Below are 19,369 nucleotides of genomic sequence, written 5' to 3' on the forward strand. Positions count from 1 at the left end.
GACGTTAAAATGAGGAACATTTCAAGGTTGCAGCAGATGGCAAAAGAGCAAAATGTTGAATAAAATGTCTTAGTGTTTGTTAACTTCTTTTCCTCTTCCATCCCTCTCATATAAACACATGGCCACACAAATACACACACTTTCTCAGACCAGCTGAATAGTTTGGGTTTTTGGCCTCTCCACAGGTTGAACCAAAAATAAGAGGCTGTTTAACAGCACTGGCAGGAGTTTACATAAACAGGCAGGGGATTAGAGTTTCATGAGTTTCTGTCTCTCTGTCTGGTATCAGCACTTGAAGAGAGTCAGGAGAACCAGATGAGACATTTGGAAGGAATGAGCACCCAGCTAACGTCACATGCATTATGAATGAATACGCTTTCCGTCTTTGTGGAAAAGGCATGCATTTTTACTGTTCTTTGTGTTATTGTTTACATGTAAATGCTTGGCAGTCAATTAAAATAACATGCTTTGCACATTTTATTACGTTGACTAAAACCTAAGAATAGAAATATGGTTAGGTAAACTATCTGTGTCAGATTTATTGATGCAATAATTTTCTAAGTGCAAGAATTAACATAGCTTGTTTTAGTTTTGCAGAAGATGTTTAGACTGGATTTAGGACCCTGTAATTGTTCTACATTATGTTTTACAATTAAAGAAAGAGTATAGAATAATGCACAGCATTTGTGATGCTCTGCTTGTAGAGGCAGAACAGCTAAAGGTGATTTCATGTGAGCCTTGTTGCATTAAAAACATCTGATCGCTTCTGAGAAGCACAAAGACGATGCCTAAAAACCAACACAGCAGTTTGTGCTCATGTGAAATGCTTATATCCCACGCGACCACTGTTGTGGCAAAACACATGGCGTTTGTGGAAATCAGGCCTGTGTGAGGAATCTCATTGGCATAAGACGCGTTGCATATTGGAGATGGTGCAGACATGACTGTCTGTGTGTCACACCTCTCTCGTCTGTCTCTCTGATGATTTATTTCAGCTTTTTCTGCCCTTGGGCAGTTTTCTGGATGCCCTGCTTTGATCTCAACCATAAGTGAGCTGTGACAACAACCTTGAGATGTAAAGAAAATAGCCAGTTGATGTTTTCATGACAGCCTCGTGAGAGGTGCGTGCTGTATTTTGTGTTACTATATGGCCAATTGAAGATTTTTCATGGCTTTGTAAATAATGCATGATATATCATAATTATGTCCAACTTTTTAGGGATTTTTGTGATTGATGAATGAATGTATAATTGTGATTTTATCTTCATTTGAAAGTCCTCAGTCATCACCCTTATGCAGATTTTCTGCAGTGAGTTTTATTATCTGAAGGAAAATGAGGATCATTTTAGCACATGCAGCCCACTTGTGTGATGTCTTATCGGTCATGGCTATGAGGGCTATGGGAAGTATTTCATTATATAATTGGCATTTAATTAGTTTGCACAGGCTGAGGAGGGGAAGAGTTCAAGGCAAAGCGAGAAGCGATCATTTTTAATCACAACATTTTCAAATATTAATGAATTTAATATTGATCTTTGAACACACTGTATATTTTATTGTATAATGCTGAATGTTAAGATTTAACCTATATTGGAGTTCACATTTCATGTTGCTAGCCCCTTCCAGTGAAACACACTTAGTGTCAGTTCGAGTGCCGTTCCATTTTTGGCTGGGGAACAATAAGCGCACGCAGGTGTTGCCATATGTCTGTACATTTCACATATGTTTACTGACAGCAAGTTTGTAGGCTTTCATTTGTGGTCTTGTCTGTTTGTGTGTTAAAAAGGTCTGCCTAAACATCTGAAAGTCTGCGTGCTTAATCATACACAAAACAACAGTAAACACTCTCTCAGACGCTCTCTCCCTCTCTCTTTTACAAGGACTCCTTTGCTTTCAGTCTGTTGTTGCTACCAGCACTAACACACTCTTGCACACACAAGCTTTTTTGGCAATCTTTCTCTCTCTTTCAATCCATTGCACCCTACTGCACAAACACAGCTATCCCACCCAGAGGACTCTCTGGGGGTGATCTAAAGGGTTTTGGGGGAGTGAGTCAGAAGCTCACACATGGGCAGCTGTGTGTGTGTGGGAGGGCTTTGATCAAAGCCAGGGGGGAACAGCCAAGTGGAGGTGGCTGCAGAATGTGGGCTGTGATCATTGAGGAAGGGGTGAGATTGGGGAGGCCCTCACTACTGAGACACACTAGCACTGCAAAGAACAAACACCTGCTTATCTCCTCACCACCTCCTCCATCTCCAAACCACTGCCTGCTGCCAGTCTATGGACTCACTGAGACATCCGGGAATGGGAGCTCGGGTAATAATGGCAGCTACAGCTTACAGTGACAATAGCATTCACTGTAGTAGCTAGTAGTAGTTAGCAAAAAAATAAAATGGCCTTTAATTTAACATGGTTGCCAGATTTGCTCTTATCTGCACATTTGCCAGGCTCTTTGAGTAAAATCAAGGTGCAAATTATAGAGGAACTGGGGGGGTGTGACCTCCTTAATTAAGCCTTGAACCCATACAAAGGAGGTCAAAACAAGGTTGACAGAGGTCTTATAATGCATTATTATTTTTTTATCTGTAAGCATATATACGTTTCAACAACCTTTGTAAACAGTGTTTTAACAACCACAAAATAAGATTACAAGTTATTTGTGCGCTAAATAGACGCCAGTGAACAGAAGCCAAAATTGTCTGAAGAGTAGCCTAATATCAACAATAGGTAGAATGCTCGAGCTGCCAATGACAATATTATGGAGCAAGTACAATGACAAAACTTAAGTACTGTCATTATCACTGTATTATAGATTTACACATGACATACATAATACAAAAATCTTTGGTTTTGTGTTTTGTCAAAATAGTGAGCTAAACTTTTTTTAGTTAGCTATATAAATAAATATATAAATAAGGCAATTTCACTTTAATGGTATTGAATAGGTTTTTTTCATTGCCATTAAAATGAAATAACTGAACATAAATATAGGAGCCTGAGCTTAGAATGCTCATTTTAGAAGAAAATTTCAGATGGCACTTAGAGGCTTTTGCAAGATGAGTATGAGGAAAAAGTCTCAAGACACAGTTGCAACGAAGCGATGAAATAGGCTATAGCCTTTATCTATTCTGCCCGCTGCAGGTTTATTTTTGAGCTCAGAGCAGCATAGCTCACATTCTCCCTCTTCTGTGAACGAGGGACATATTCCTAATCTGCCAATACAAGTTAACCCAACAGTCGCTCTTATTCTAGGACATTTTTAAAGGCGTCTGAAAGTGTGCGATTTTAATATTTGTCTGGCTAACACACAAACGTATTGGAATATATTCGGGACTGCTGAAAATATATATTTATTTCGTTTTCAGGATTTCCTTCAGGTTCTGACACGCGTGAAACGTTATGCCTAATTCAAAACACATCCAGAACAGCTTTCTTCAAAGAGTCTGTGTTTTCTGTGTGTCCAAACCTGATTTATTTTCAATAAAGCAGCTGTGAATTGTCCGTTTGGACAGAAATGTAATAGTTCTCAGCTTGTATCAATATTTTACAGACTGTCCGGGGAAGAAAACATTAATTATGGATCAAATAAATGAATAAATAAAGCCTTTGAAACTCAAGAAAGTCAAATCGTGAAAGGCTCCGCAATCCTTTGCCAAGCACAACTTACAAACACGCTCCTGAAAACCCACTGTTTATTAGAGTTGACGCATAAAGAAGGAAAATTAAATTTGACAAAGATAAATTAATGACAGAAGGCAGTACTGGCAGATTTTAGATGGGTCGTGAAGACAATTACATTTCCATAAATGATGCAATATTTCGGTAGCCTACTGGATATTGTTGCTACTTTGACCAATAGTAATAATAATAATAAATTATTTACTATAAAACGTTTAATGTGTAATTATAAATATAGTTATATACCCACCATAATCGTCTACATTATCGAAGTAATTTTACATTTATAGCAAAAGTCCACTATCTGGACGATTATTGAAAACAAGAAGCCAGGATTAGGCTAATTCAAATGCCCCGTTATTACCACAGTTGATAATAATAATCATAATAATAATAATAACAACAACAACAACAACAACACATTGTTTATTTTTTTTAATTAACAACTGTGGTAGGCTAATGATATGCAATAGGCCTACATCAAGTTTCTGTTCTTTTTAGTCTTTAAATTCGCTGTTACAATTTTGAACAATAAATTGTCCATTGTAACTGGAGGTGTAATGTATTCTATTTAAAATTTCTAATTATATATATAGGCTATATATATATAGGGGTTTTAATAAAAGTCACAGTCAACCCTCAGTTTGCTGCTCACAACGTCAGAACGATCTATAAGCGGCTGTGAGGAAGAAAACCCACAAACGAACATATGTTTTAACTTTGGTTCCAAGCCGACTGACACCGAATTGAGCTGGAGTTGCTGCCGACGTTTCATCCGTTTCATGCTCCCTGACTGATGTCATGTAATGGAATCACTGGAGAAGATGACATTTTAGTGTGAGGAAGGAAACGCACAATTAAAATCAGAGTGAATCGGCATTACACAAATCTGTTTTTTGGCTGCTGCACAGGCCTGCACTAGCCCCCGCGTGTACAGTGTGTCTTATTTCACAAGCAGCGAAGTTGTAGCCTATGCATGTATGTGTGTTGTTTGGGGTTCTGTGGCGCTATTCAAAAACATCTAAATAATAATAGCTAAATCACGCCTTCCCGTTAACAGCAGAAGACCAGTGGACCGAAGCTTGGCAACGAGACAGCGTTTGGATGGAATGTAATCCCCGTAATTTATTTTACAAGCCTAACGCTTCATTACTGTAATATTGTTGTAATCACCACATAATTGCTGCTTCCTTGCCAAAATAAGACTTAGGCCAGCCTTACTGAGATCAAAGTGGGATTTCAATATAGGAAGTAATCAGGGAATTAAAATGTTGCTATTATTATTTAGGACTATAAGACTATATGGTAAATATTATTTAACTGATTTTATTTCATATTTGTTACGATATAGCCTAACTGATGCCTGTTTATAGGCTGTTTATTGTGACCTCTGTACTCGACTGCTTTGTGTTTTTTTGTGTGAGCCTTTATTAGCAGTCTATTTGTCTTTGTAGAAAGAACCGAGTAGTGCCATTTTTTTTTTTACCTGGAAAAAGGAACAGGGAAAAAGCGAGAATTAAATCAATGTGTGTTTCCAAACAAGTGTGAGCCTTTATTAGCAGTCTATTTGTCTTTGTAGAAAGAACCGAGTAGTGCCATTTTTTTTTACCTGGAAAAAGGAACAGGGAAAAAGCGAGAATTAAATCAATGTGTGTTTCCAAACAAAACGAATGGTATCAAAGACGCGATTGTTTTTTCTGTGGTTCTCTCCGCGGGCGATCCCTCTCTTCTTCAGATGACCCCTCATCGGAGTCTTGGATTGTGCGACACAAAGGCGAGCAGATGGGCTCTAGTCTCCTCTTTTCTCTTTCTCTCTCTGCACTAACAGCCTTACACGCAAAACTAACACACGTCTCAGCGCCGTTTCTTGAGGACGTGCTCTTGCCACCATCACCGTCCTGAACAGACTCGGTCAATTAGACATTCTGGCTGAACAATAATGTCATTTCTATTCTATTTGGACTGTTCAATGTTTTGACTATCATTCTATCTATCTATCTATCTATCTATCTATCTATCTATCTATCTATCTATCTATCTATCTACCTATCTACCTATCTATCTATCTATCTATCTATCTATCTATCTATCTATCTATCTATCTATCTATCTATCTATCTATCTATATTTGTTCATTTAGGCTATCTGTTCAATATTTACTGAATATCAAACACTTTAAAGTAGTACAATAATTGTTCCAACTCGCATATTGAGCTGAAGGGCAGCCAGGCCTGAGAATCCGCCGTGTTCATTGCCCTTTCAGCCCACCTCGAGAAGTGGTTTAGTCCTCAGAAGTGTATTTGGCATGAATAGATTGGGGTCTCAACAAAGCGGCCGAGCTCTGGGCTCCTCGTCGGTGTTAGGAAACCACTGGTTCGTGTGATGAGGCCGAGGGGAGATCTGGGTCTGGAGGCTCTCTCTCGCTGCATTAGGCTGTAATAGGTTTGGGATGACCTAAACGATTTGTTGACTGGGACAATAAATCTGTTGTGTGTTTCTTGGCATGCTGAGGGGAGGATTACAAGTTGTCGTACAAAGGAATGCAAATTGCTGGCCAAACTGTTGGAGAGGGCTTGGAGGAGGCGAGCAATTCGCACCATTTGTGCGGATCCCTGCTTCTTTTTCTTCCCTTTATTTTATGTTTTTCTATTAGGCCTAATAACTGTGAAGGGGTTGAAAGTAGTCACTGTATTCATTCCAAATCAATGGATCACCCATAGCAAGCCCTGTAGACCCCTAGATTTGCATTCCATTGAAATATCGACGCTAAGAGGTGACCAGGAGGACAATGTCCTTCATGGTGTTAGGACATTTCTTTAGGGAACCGCGTGAAAAGTCTTAAATCACTAGGTTTTCTTCACCCTCTTCGATCTCTTCTGAGCCTCCCTATGTAATTATATCACATGAGTCTGCCGAGTTTAATTTTGGTCCACCGGACCGAACTCAATTCACCTGCTATAGTTTTCATAACAGTATCATTTGATTGCAATAATTGCTAAAAAATACTATTCGATAGATTTAGAATAGTGTAGGCTATTATATTTACGCGTTTTGAGGAAATGCTTATAGTCCTAAAGACAATTAAAATTGTCATGTTCTTAATATCTTAATGTCGTGCATCTCAAATTATTTTTGTTGTTCTTTAGTTTTAAAATAAAACGATATATTATTATCTTTATTATATTTTTATTTAAAGTGTTATTATTTAATTATTATTATTAATTTCCGGATATGTGGTAGGCCTACAAAATTACAGCTTAAAGTGGGTTCTCAGATCTGAGATGGACTGCAAAAAGCAGCTTCATTCAACAATAAAACGGTTCAAATAAGTAATGTCAGCACTTGGTATTTCAGCAGAGTGTGGTGGAGCTTGTAGATCAGTCACTTGTAGGCCTTTGTGTATTATAAGCACAATTCAATGTCTCTCTGTAAATAATTTTTCAGGTTTAAAGTACGTTGGATGTCTAATTTGTAATATTATATTTAAGCCACTGTAAAGCATTTCATCCATCTTGGTTGTTCTGTAATTGCTGTGGATAAATCGCCTGTCCTGTAGATTATTTCAGTTTCGGTGGTGAAGAATGAGTGGGACAAAGCTGTGTTCAACAGCGCCTCCTAGTGACCACCGAATAGGCCTACAATGTAACGCCTAGTTCCCGGGACACACCTCGAATCCTTAAGTTTCTGGGTTCTTCAACGAGAAAATAAGACCACATATTTGTATTAGTCAGTTATAACGAACGGTAGACTGTGTATTTATACTACAAAAGTCATTTCATTTTAGGGATTAAAAAGATAAATATCGACGATTTTATAGCCTACTAAATAACCCTTTATATTTTATTTGATAAAGTCTATTTAACGCCATTAATCAACCTCAGTGCTAAAAGTTAAAAGCAAATATTTTCACCATCTGTCATAGAAATAACAGGCTAATCCACTAAATGATAAAAAATGATAATTTCCAAATCTAAGCTATGAACTCATCCATCCATCTATCATGTGTGTTTGTGTGTGTGTGCGTGCGTGCGTGCGTGCGTGGAGGAGTTGCTGGAAATTCAGCTGACTCCAGCACATAGTCAAATCGCTAAACCTATTTGTATTCCCTCTCCTTTACCTCCCTACCTCTTGCTCAATGGGGAGGGATCCGTCGTTTTAATTAAAACACAACAACAACGTTTTAGTTTGAAAGTCTGCTCCTGGAGAATTCTCAGGAGACGTCAGGCTCCTCCCAGTTAACAGGTTTAATGGCGCTGTGCTAAAAGCACCTGTCATTTGAGAGTTACAGTGATATTTTACGACCGCCCGCTTCTAGGGACAAGCCATAATTGCGATCCCCATAACTTTTAACGGACTTTTTGTTGCATAACAGCAAATATGGTTATTTTAAAAAGACAATTACGAGAAAGCGCGTGTGAGCGCGCAAGGGTATCTCGATTTATGTCATAAAAACTGCACTTAAGCAAAAGGCCACTGAGAGTATGGCAGGCCGTTTTCACATTTATTCCTTAAACTGAACTAGTATCTAATCTAACACGAAATAATCGTTAGCCTATAGACGAATGAAAGAGATTAATTCGAGGCCTTGCTAAAGGCGAATCAAAGTGAAAATCTGTTGAAGACCCTCACCGGGAATCTACTCATCCTAACCACCCATGCATCTCTTTATGCAAACCTTGGCTCACCCCTCAATTAATCTCATTGTCTTTGATCAACACTTGTCCTAAATTTAAACCCATTGGCACTCGGCTGCCCATATGTGGCACGCTGCGTGAGTGGTCGTGCGACCACGATTGGTTGATAAATACAATTATGACATGGCACAAAAGACCTGAATATCCATTTCTAAGGAGGGGCGCGAGTGTTTTTCCCGCCACATACAGTACGTCGCCCTGGAAACGGTGCCTCTAGAATGCAGATCAGGCGCTTGGCTCTTGTGTTCTTCTCAGCAATCGAGTTTGATAGCTGTCACTTTTGTTCACAGGAAAAGGGGGCAGGTGGAAATTACAATGTGCTCCGAAACCATCGCACAGATCTTTTTGCTCTCTCCAGTTCTGAATTGATCAATTTGCCTCCTTTTTTTCTTTTTTGCCCTTCCACTTATGAGCGCCAGAGTCCTATAAAACCGCTCACTTAGGCGTGCGTGGCGGCAGCGGGAGAGAGGTCAGTGTTATCCAAACAGTGCCATCGGGCCATTTGCTATAGCACCCTCCAGCCAGCAAGCCCGAGGAATCAGAGCCCGTCACTTCAATCAAGCTTACAAGCACAAGCTGTGCACAATGAATTTATAATGCCAAGAGCAGAGGAGCAAAATCACACCAGAAGAGCAAGGGAGAGTGAAACCAGGAGAGAGAGATGGAGAGTGTGTGGGAGGTGAAAAGCATTGCACACACACACACACACACACACACACAAATAGAGTATTATGCTATCGGTGTCAATGGCTCCTATTTTGCTTGTGCGGTTGCTTGTTTACTTGTTTACATAAACAAGTGATTGTTGAAGGTGAGAAAATAGACTGTGAGCAAAGCCAGCAGTAAACAGGGACCTGTTGTCATTGTGTGTGTATATATGTATGTGTGCCAACAGTGTTGCAATCGAGTTTGATAGCTGTCACTTTTGTTCACAGGAAAAGGGGGCAGGTGGAAATTACAATGTGCTCCGAAACCATCGCACAGATCTTTTTGCTCTCTCCAGTTCTGAATTGATCAATTTGCCTCCTTTTTTTCTTTTTTGCCCTTCCACTTATGAGCGGCAGAGTCCTATAAAACCGCTCACTTAGGCGTGCGTGGCGGCAGCGGGAGAGAGGTCAGTGTTATCCAAACAGTGCCATCGGGCCATTTGCTATAGCACCCTCCAGCCAGCAAGCCCGAGGAATCAGAGCCCGTCACTTCAATCAAGCTTACAAGCACAAGCTGTGCACAATGAATTTATAATGCCAAGAGCAGAGGAGCAAAATCACACCAGAAGAGCAAGGGAGAGTGAAACCAGGAGAGAGAGATGGAGAGTGTGTGGGAGGTGAAAAGCATTGCACACACACACACACACACACACACACAAATAGAGTATTATGCTATCGGTGTCAATGGCTCCTATTTTGCTTGTGCGGTTGCTTGTTTACAGATGGAAATAAACAAGTGATTGTTGAAGGTGAGAAAATAGACTGTGAGCAAAGCCAGCAGTAAACAGGGACCTGTTGTCATTGTGTGTGTATATATGTATGTGTGCCAACAGTGTTAATGTGCTATTGTCAGGTAGCTGCTGTGTGGGTGTCTGGTTATGAAGGTTTATTTCAAGAAGCGGCTGTGTTTTCTCAACACTTTATATATGTAACAATACTGTGACTAGCTATTTGAATATGGTGTGTGTGTATGTTTGTCAGGGATGTTTGCCCATTTTACACCTGGCTGGTGGCCTTTGACCACATTAAGTTCTTAGTTATTATGGCTGCTCTTATCATGTAGCTACAATCAAACGTTTAAAGAGAGAGACATATACATGTTTACCTAAAGAAATTGAATAGGAATGAAAGAACAGAAAATAAGAGGAAACATCTTGAGGTAAGGAGAAAATGAATCAAGCTGCAGTTCCTCATCTGTCCTCTAGTTTTAAATGGAGCCTAGTCAGTCTTTGGCAAACAGGATGTTTTTACGAGGCAGCACTGCAATTACCTGTTACCTTGACTGTCTCGGGTTTAAGAGCATGTCGGCCTTGGGGTTACCTGGATACACCTGGGGGAGGTGATAAAGATCTTAAGTTAATGGAGCCAGTGAGTTCAAATTAAACCCATTCCAAGTTAGTCTCCAGGTTTTCCATCAGAGTGCGTCTGAGGCCTATTACCTTGTTTGTCTCCAGGGTCTCAGTTAAGGACAGATGCCATTCACTGTATATTTCTGCATCTACAAATAAAGCTAAATGCTGTTTCCATGGCGTGGACCGCACCCTGCAACACTTTCGGTGACATTTCAATCAGGTGTTTGGATACTGACTGATGGGAAAATATTTGATCACTTATCGGTGCATGCGTCTCATCACTTAAACTTAGAATTTGCATATGTATGTGTGTGAATATCTGTATGCCAGTGTGTGTGTGTTTGCATAGTGAGCATTTAGCATCAGTTAGCAGACAATAGCCTCACAAACACACACTCACCCCCATAGCACTGTTTGATCAAATTTAATCCAGGCCCATTTGACCTCCACCTTCCCTATGACCTCAAGCAAACTCCTCGGGGAGATGAAGGCTAAGGTGTGTGTTTGTATGCCTTGATGTCTGACTAAGGAGGAAACGCTGATGGTCAAACACACATCCCTTTTTTTCTTTCACTCTCTGTCTACTCACTTCCAAATCCACCCCAATCCATTCCTCTTCTCCTCACACCTTGAAAAAAAGGAAAATAATTGTTTTATGGCTCAAGAGCCAAAGTGGGAATTTATGAGCTTATGGATCTGTTGAATTTGCAATGATATAAATAATTACACTCGGTTTGATGACACCCTGCACCTTAAAAAAGTGATGAAATAAAGTCAGAGAGTGACATAAATCTCCTAAACAATATTCAGAACATGCTTTCTATTTGATCTGTCAACATTGCAATGGATAGTCTGCAAAAACCTGGTTTCTTTTTTCCAGTTTTGCTTTTTACAAAACACCTAACCTCGGTTTTTGAACTCTGATCTGTAAACCCTTTTACTCCTAACCATTTTGGGGTCAAATTATGCCTTCTTTTGCTTAGTCAATAAAAAGAATCAAATATGTTAGAATTATTCATTACGGGGAAAGTATCTTTGGATAAAATCACATTTGTTTCTCTCTTTTTACCATCTAGCTGCCTCAGTAGAAAAGCTTTCATGTGTATGTAATTATCAGACATCATTAGGTGGTGATTGTCATCGCTGGGGCATCAAAGCTTGGGATCTCGCGTGCGTGAAGCGTACCACTACTTTCCCCCTCTTCGCTCGCGCGCTCGCTCGCTCTCTCTCGATATGTCCAATTATTTATTTATTTATTTTGAATAAATTTGTTAGCGTGTATTTGTTTTTGAGTGCACTCTCTCGAGCTGCAGTCGTTATCAAAGAGAGCGCGTGAAGTGCCCCTTGTTCACAAATAATGAATCGGTGAAACGTCGAGAAAACCCGTCAACAACGACATGCTCACCCTTTTCTTAATTCGGATGCCTTCTTTTGCTTAGTCAATAAAAAGAATCAAATATGTTAGAATTATTCATTACGGGAAAGTATCTTTGGATAAAATCACATTTGTTTCTCTCTTTTTACCATCTAGCTGCCTCAGTAGAAAAGCTTTCATGTGTATGTAATTATCAGACATCATTAGGTGGTGATTGTCATCGCTGGAGCATCAAAGCTTGGGATCTCGCGTGCGTGAAGCGTACCACTACTTTCCCCCTCTTCGCTCGCGCGCTCGCTCGCTCTCTCTCGATATGTCCAATTATTTATTTATTTATTTTGAATAAATTTGTTAGCGTGTATTTGTTTTTGAGTGCACTCTCTCGAGCTGCAGTCGTTATCAAAGAGAGCGCGTGAAGTGCCCCTTGTTCACAAATAATGAATCGGTGAAACGTCGAGAAAACCCGTCAACAACGACATGCTCACCCTTTTCTTAATTCGCTCTCATTCTCCTGCCCTATTAAAACATTTCTTCATGGGTAGCAAAATATGTATTCCATAGCGCGCCACGCCATATATATAGAGAGAGTCATGGCACATTTAATGCAAGCTGATCTTGTATATTTCAGTTTTTGTTTTAACACGTTTTGTTTAAACCCCTGTAACTTATGTTTTTGTATTTTTTTGTATTTCAAACGCTGATATCCCCATATGTGTCTGCTGTAATAAAAATAGCCTACTTTAGAAACAACTTGCCACTAAATTGGGCTGGGTTGAAACATTAATATAAAATATGGACATTTTAAATTGTGTGCACTAATTTACCGTGAAAATCATACTTCTTTAAAAGAATTATTAGGCTACGTCCAATCGTCTCCATTTCATTTAATTGTTTTAATTGAACATGGTAAACATTTAATTCAAACAAAGCAAAGTAAATCGGAAACAAATGCCAGCCTATGTACAGCACAGAACGTGCTAAAGTACGTTCCATAATATTCCTAGTTTATTTATATATTTAAATGTAGACGAAAAGCTTATGTGGATGTTATAGCTATATTAAAATAAAATAGAACCTGTTCATTTAAATGACACAATTTTTTTGTGTCATCTGTTATTCATAATTAAAATTATAAGCGAAATTTTTAACTCTTGCCTCAAAACAGTTTTTTAGATATGTTTATATTTTTACACAGACACTTTACTGTCACCTCAGGAGGTAAACATAATTAATACCTTTAAAAGCAACAGACGGCATTACAAGCGGTTATGTAAATTCTGTATTTACATATAGCCAACATGTTGTTTATCATAAGATATAACTCAAGAGATATTTTTAAGCGTTGTAAATGATATTGCATTAAGACAGTGGATGTTGGTTTATCCTTGCATGGCTCCTACTTTATTGTCTGACAGCCACACAAAGGCAAACTAACCTCAATGGAAACACTGTGTAGCATAGTCACATTATAGAACAATAATATATTTTGTCATAGAGCAAGATTAGAGCTACATTTTTTCAAGGTGAATATTGATGCACTAATGTGTTTTCCCCAGATGTTCCTCTGAAGGAACTGAAATAACAGCACTTATTTGAAATAATAAATTGTCCTTACCTGGTGATCTCTTGAGAAAGGGCTTTCAATGGTAGTAACAAAGCCCCTTTTTGTTATGTGTTTTAGAAACATGTCCCTGAATTTGTATTGATCGAATGGAAAATAATATAGCCTGAATTTGTAATGCTATATTTGAAAGACCTTGAGTTGATAACCATTGTGTGCATGCTTTATCTTTCGCTCTACTCAATTAGAACTGCTGTAGATATACTTCCAGAGAGCATTTGAGGGCCCCAAACAAAACACAAAATATATGTTTTATATATAAATACAATCGAATATTAATTGTTAGCTATCCTCAGCATCTCCACACTGTAGTATAGACAAGATGCTGAAACCACTCCATCTTGGTCTGGCCCTGGCGAGCCTTAACCTTGGACCATATGACCGTGGAAAGGGGGGCTTTAAAGCCGAGGGGGTCTTGGAGGTGTGTGGGCAAAGTCATGCCTTCCACATTATATGCTTTAACATGGATAGCAAATCCAGCACGGTTAAACAAACTTAACCTTCATTTGTGAAACGGTGCAACTCAAAGGGCAGAAAACGACTTGTGAAAGTAATTACCGCTAGGGAAAAGCAACAGAGGGAGAGAGAGAGAGAAACGGAGTGGAGGTAAAGAACAGAAATCATTTAAGATGGAGGCATTTTTAATGAGTTTGCTCAGACATTGATTTTCCCCAGTAATCTTTTATTAATATGCAGTGGGCATTCTGTCCCCAAGCCCAGGGAGGGGTCACAGCCTGTCAGGACCCCTACTCCCTCAAATAACACCCCAAAGCCCAGGGAAAATGGTATTTTAGCAAAGGCAAACATTGTCCTGTCTTGGCTTAAGGGGCGAAATAGCTGTTTATTTTAAAACTTGTTCCTTTCTGCCTGGAAAAGTGACATACTTTGAGGCACAGTGGCAGGAGGTGAATATATATATATAAAATAAATGCATACAATTGATATCTTTGCTTATTGAGTTAATTTAATACTTGAGATGTCAAGTTGTAAATGTTTGAACTTCACCCATTTCACCCATTTAATTGGAAGGAAAAACATATTAACAATTGTGCAGAATAATTAATTAGCCTACATAAAAATGCATTTGAGATAGATGAGACAGTGAAACTGATTTATTTGATGGGAAACAATTTAATTTGGTTCCCATTATATTTATTTGAACCAAATGTAATATATAGGCTAGCGTTTGAAATAATTTAATATTAAGCATTTGTCAGTGCTTTTAGTTTATTTAAAGTGTAATTGAGAAAGAACTTCTAAAGATAAAATCATGACAAGGATTGTTATTGTTACTGCATTTTCTTACATAGTAGGCTTACTGTGTTATAGCTTTTATTATTTATATCAGAATTGTTCGTTATAAGAACTTAAAATTATATTGTTATATAAAAATTAGATAATTATTTTTTAAACCAGGATTATTGAACGTAGACAAACCATGCATCTTTTGAAACGTATTTCTTGAGGTTGCATGTTAGACTGCAACCCATTCTTTCAGTTACAAAGGCGTTGTCTGCCACCTAGTGGCTAAAACAGGATGGATTTATTAAATTTTCATTTACATTTAGTCATTTAGCAGATGACTAAATGTTTCTGACTTACAAATGAGGATTACATTAAATGGGTGTAAAGGGAAAGTTTATCCGACAGTAAGAATGTCATTTTTACTTACCGCATTCTAACGCAGTGTCTTCATTTTTGTTCATTTTTGGGTGAACTGTTCATTTCAATTATGTGCTAAATCATCTTTGAACATGTGTATTCTAATACCATGTCGACCATACCATTGCCGTTCCTATTTAATAAAAACTCTATTCGTATTTGTGTTTACAATTGTAAAATTGTAAATGTAATAAATAATAATAATAATACAATTATATTATACAAAATTATAATAAAATGTTATGTTTGAGTGCCAGTAGAGGGCAGTATACGTTGATTTCTCAGCAACGCTGCAAAATATCAATGGACAGGACAAGTGAAGTTTGTTTACATAACTATAACTTTAATACTTGAGAAATGCATGAAAATATACTCTTCATGAAATAATAAATATAAAAATTCTGTATGAACAAATGCACAATTTACAAAATATAAGTGTCATCTCTGTGAACTATTTAAGTTATCTGTCAGTGACCATATCACATAATAAGCCTCTATTATATAATTTATTTATTTTTATCATATTGATAATTTTGGTATAGTTTCTTTTAGCCCCATTTCATTTATTAGAAAAAAATGCACATTCATATTTTGCTGTCTGCTCTGATGGGGCGATAGGGAACAGTCATGGTGGTATTCACATAAAAAGGTACAATCTTAGCTGATTCTTATTGCATAAGTATAACAAAATGATCTTGTTTTTCTCTTATTGTTATTCTTTTAGACTACCATTCTGCCAGATGCAACAATTAGAAATTACTCACATACGTCTACTATTACATAAGGCGGCAACTAATTTACTGTAGGCAGACACCCAAAATTGATCTAAGCAGTACCTAAATGTACTTCACTGCCATTTATTTTTACCACAGGCAAAGTCACTCAGATAAAATTCGGTTTGAGAGCTTCCAAGAGACCCATTTCCCTCTTCAGGAAGTGAAAAGCAGTTGTGAAATGAGACAGGCCAAAAGGCAAGTCAGTGCATATGTTGAGTTTGGAGCAGCGAAGTCAAGTGTGCTGGGGTTTGTGGGCTGGCTTGGGGGCTTCAGTCTGTCTCGGAGCGGCGTTCGTCTTTGCTGTTGTTCCTGTCGTGTTCGAGGAGGTTCCACCGTCACATAGCCATTGGTTATCCTTATATTCGGGTTTGGAGTCGTGCTGAGGTCAACATGAGAACAAAAATGTGGATTTTGTTAGTTAAAAGCAGCTTTGAATTCCCTGTTGTGGAAATGTGGTTTCTGGCATGTGTTCTGTCCTCACCTGTCTCCTATGCGCACCCACAGGTCACTGAACAGCCGTGGTCGACTGTGTACATGATGGGTTTTACGGGGGCGTTTGTAGCGGCCAAACTCCTCTAGCTGGCTAAGACTGTCTGGCAGCAGCATGTGGGAGAGTTCTTCCTGGCTGATCTCCTCTAGCTCAGGAGGTTCTGATGTCCATTCCGTCACTGACTCAGAGCTGTCTTCGGTGGGATTCACAGTAGTCCCCTCCACCTCAGACCAGCTCCTTCTGTGAGAACATGTGGAAGTTATAAAACTTGAGGTATGCAAAAGTAAAATTTGAAATAAGTACTATATCAATATATATGCTTAAAATTAAGGTGCGTGCTATATCAGCACCATATTTGTCATCAGACAATATTAGAGATTTCTGCTGTCATCTAACGCTCACTCAAATATTTAACTATACGTTTAATTATTTTATAATGTAGATATTTAAGTAAATCTCAAAATATAATTTTTTCCCCCATTATAATGTTGTGATGTCTAAATTGAGTTGCAGCCATAAAAATAGTACATTTTAAACTTAAAAAAATTATTTTTTGAAGTTGTAAATAAAACTCAGATTACTGGAGTATGTTTTAAAAGAAAATACTATATCATCATAAATAATCATATTATTTATACTATAAATAAGCCTTTCTACTTCAGAATTTTGTGTTTAAATCAATGTGTTACTTGCCAAGTCTTTTATTTGTAATTATTATAATAATGGCATTTGTAATTATTGAAATTAACTTGCAATTTCTGAGTGAAAATTGTTTCAAAGTAAATCCCACACCACATTTTTCAGTGATGTTTTAGTTAATTTATTTAAAATAATTATTACAATTATTATTATGTGTTCTTAGATCAAATTAAGTATTTTACAATTAACCATTTACACCATGAACATAACTCTTGAGTTACTGATACAGGGCAGAATTTTAATATTGATTATAATAATTGATTTATTTTAATATAAATTCAGTTGTAGCATTTAAAGGGACTAATTTGAGTTTTTATTTGGTTAAATATTTTATTAATTGTATTATTAATTAATATTTCAACATCAGCCATTTATGACATGAAAATAATTCTCTGTATATCTCTATTGGTCTGGATTTTTAATATAAAAAAGTGGATTTATACATATGAAGGTTATTTGAGAACTGGGCAATGTCAGGAGACACCTTTGAAGTACTGGCGATAACATCCTAGCAGTGTTTCTAAAAAGCTCTGGCTTAGTGTGAGTATGTGTGGACTTCTTTGGACTTCAAACAGCGTGATATCAACCTTTCGGCTTGCTAAGAATTCACAAAGAGCCAGTGAGGTTAAAGCCACAACCTCAAAGCCTTGAGCTCCCTTACTGATATCCAAGTTTAGGCTTACATACCAATCCATGTTGCTATTAAATGTATTATATAATCACAACCTTAGTATCATTAATTTTAACTAAAGAATTGAATATTAGAGACATTTGGACATAGACTTTACCATAGTGTACCAGTAGGGCGTAGTACTGCCCAAGTTTATGCCACTATATACTTGTCACCTCCAGCTTGTGAGTGCCCACTGGGGCATTTTATTGCAGTAAACATCAGCCAAAGCCATGCATACTGGGTATCCATGACGACATTTGGTAAACCGTCCTTCATTCCGAACTGCCTCATTGTGGTTAGGCCAACCCGCCGTGTTTAGTACATCCACAAAGTGTTTTGTTTGGTTTGAATCTCGTAATCACCCATATGTGCACCACAAACACACTACAGGACTGTTTTCAGGCCTCGAGTTTGTGGTTTATGAGATGCCATTGCACGTTGTTATATTTGCCCATCATATCACCTAATTTTTTCGCTTTACAGTGGAGAGGAAGCGAGCAGAAGGGAGCAGGCCTATAAAGCTGAAAGGGTTCGTGTTTCTAAACCACAGTCAGTCCGTCATTCAGCCGGTCCGTCCAGCTGTCAGCTTGTTACCACAGCCACTGTCATCATCTCTAGCAATCTGAGAACCCCCCTTCACGCTCGCTTTCTCTGCCTCTATTACTTCCACCGCCGCAGTGTGCCAAAGGAAAATGTTTGCACTAAAATTTGCAACAGGAGGTTTTTCAAACGACACCGGCTGGATGTTGCGGTGGTGGTTGGGTGCTTTGCGACTTTCTGGGACCGTTCAATTGCTCGGCGTTCTCATTTTTCCATTTGCGCCTTTGTTGGGTGTTGGAGCCATTACAACAGCTATTTAATGAGTACAACCTATACAGCCTTTGGATCACCTCTTTCCAGCTCCCCTAAAGGCCTGTTGAGTAATGGTACGAGTATTGCAATGATGAAGGTGGGTTGTCTTTGTCTGAGCATGCATAGCACCCCTCTCTACAAGACTAATGGGTGAGGCATGAGTTGGCACAGCGCTGGTCTGGCCCACTCCGTCATGGTTAGCAGGGGGAGATCAAAGGGATAGTTTAACTCTGTTTGCAGTTTAGCACAGTAAGTGGAATATCCTCTCAGTGAATTACAATGTGCTTGGGGTTTCGATGTGGTGAAGCACGATGCATTGCTGAGCCTGTGTATGTAGTACGCTTCATTATATTCTGTGCCACAGAATATCCGGGAAAGTTTGTTGTTTAAATAACTTCATAATTATTAGGAGTGGGGGCAAGGTATTGGCATACGAAGAAAATTAATTAGAAGAGGACAGAATCTGAATAGGGAGGAAAAGGTGAAGATAAGAACTGTTCTTTGTGAGAACCAAGAGTGTGAAGACGAATTGTGTGCCATTTTAAATTTGGGGTAACGCTTTAGTATAGGGACCAATTCCCTAAAGTTGCTTATTAACATGCCTATTATTAACATATTGGCTGTTTATTAGTACTTAAGGTCTGAAATTTTTGCACGTTAAAAAATAAATACCTCACGTTGTGCCAATCACGTTTACACACTGCCTCCGAAACTTTCGTCCGTCATAAAAAGCAAGCATTTTGATAGGAAAAGAATACGAAAGAACGCATACAAAAATTTCGGATTCGGT

At 38.3% G+C, this 19,369-nt stretch overlaps 1 protein-coding gene across 1 annotated transcript in view; it reads right to left on the bottom strand.

Moving 5' to 3' along the window:
- Nucleotides 1-15,682: 15,682 nt before the first annotated feature.
- The window catches only part of LOC107585868 (metalloprotease TIKI2), a 68,893-nt gene continuing 65,206 nt past the window's right edge, over nt 15,683-19,369 (bottom strand). Inside the window, exons 6-7 of the mRNA XM_016273037.1 lie at nt 16,347-16,595; nt 15,683-16,244 (exon numbers count right to left, since the gene is read on the bottom strand). Of these exons, the coding sequence (XP_016128523.1) occupies nt 16,019-16,244; nt 16,347-16,595 (475 nt within the window). The 3' untranslated portion in view covers nt 15,683-16,018. The remainder of the gene's footprint in view (nt 16,245-16,346; nt 16,596-19,369) is intronic.

Source organism: Sinocyclocheilus grahami, unplaced genomic scaffold (genome assembly GCF_001515645.1).
Source record: "Sinocyclocheilus grahami isolate Dianchi unplaced genomic scaffold, SAMN03320097.WGS_v1.1 scaffold75.1, whole genome shotgun sequence".
In the NCBI taxonomy this organism is placed as follows: domain Eukaryota; kingdom Metazoa; phylum Chordata; class Actinopteri; order Cypriniformes; family Cyprinidae; genus Sinocyclocheilus; species Sinocyclocheilus grahami.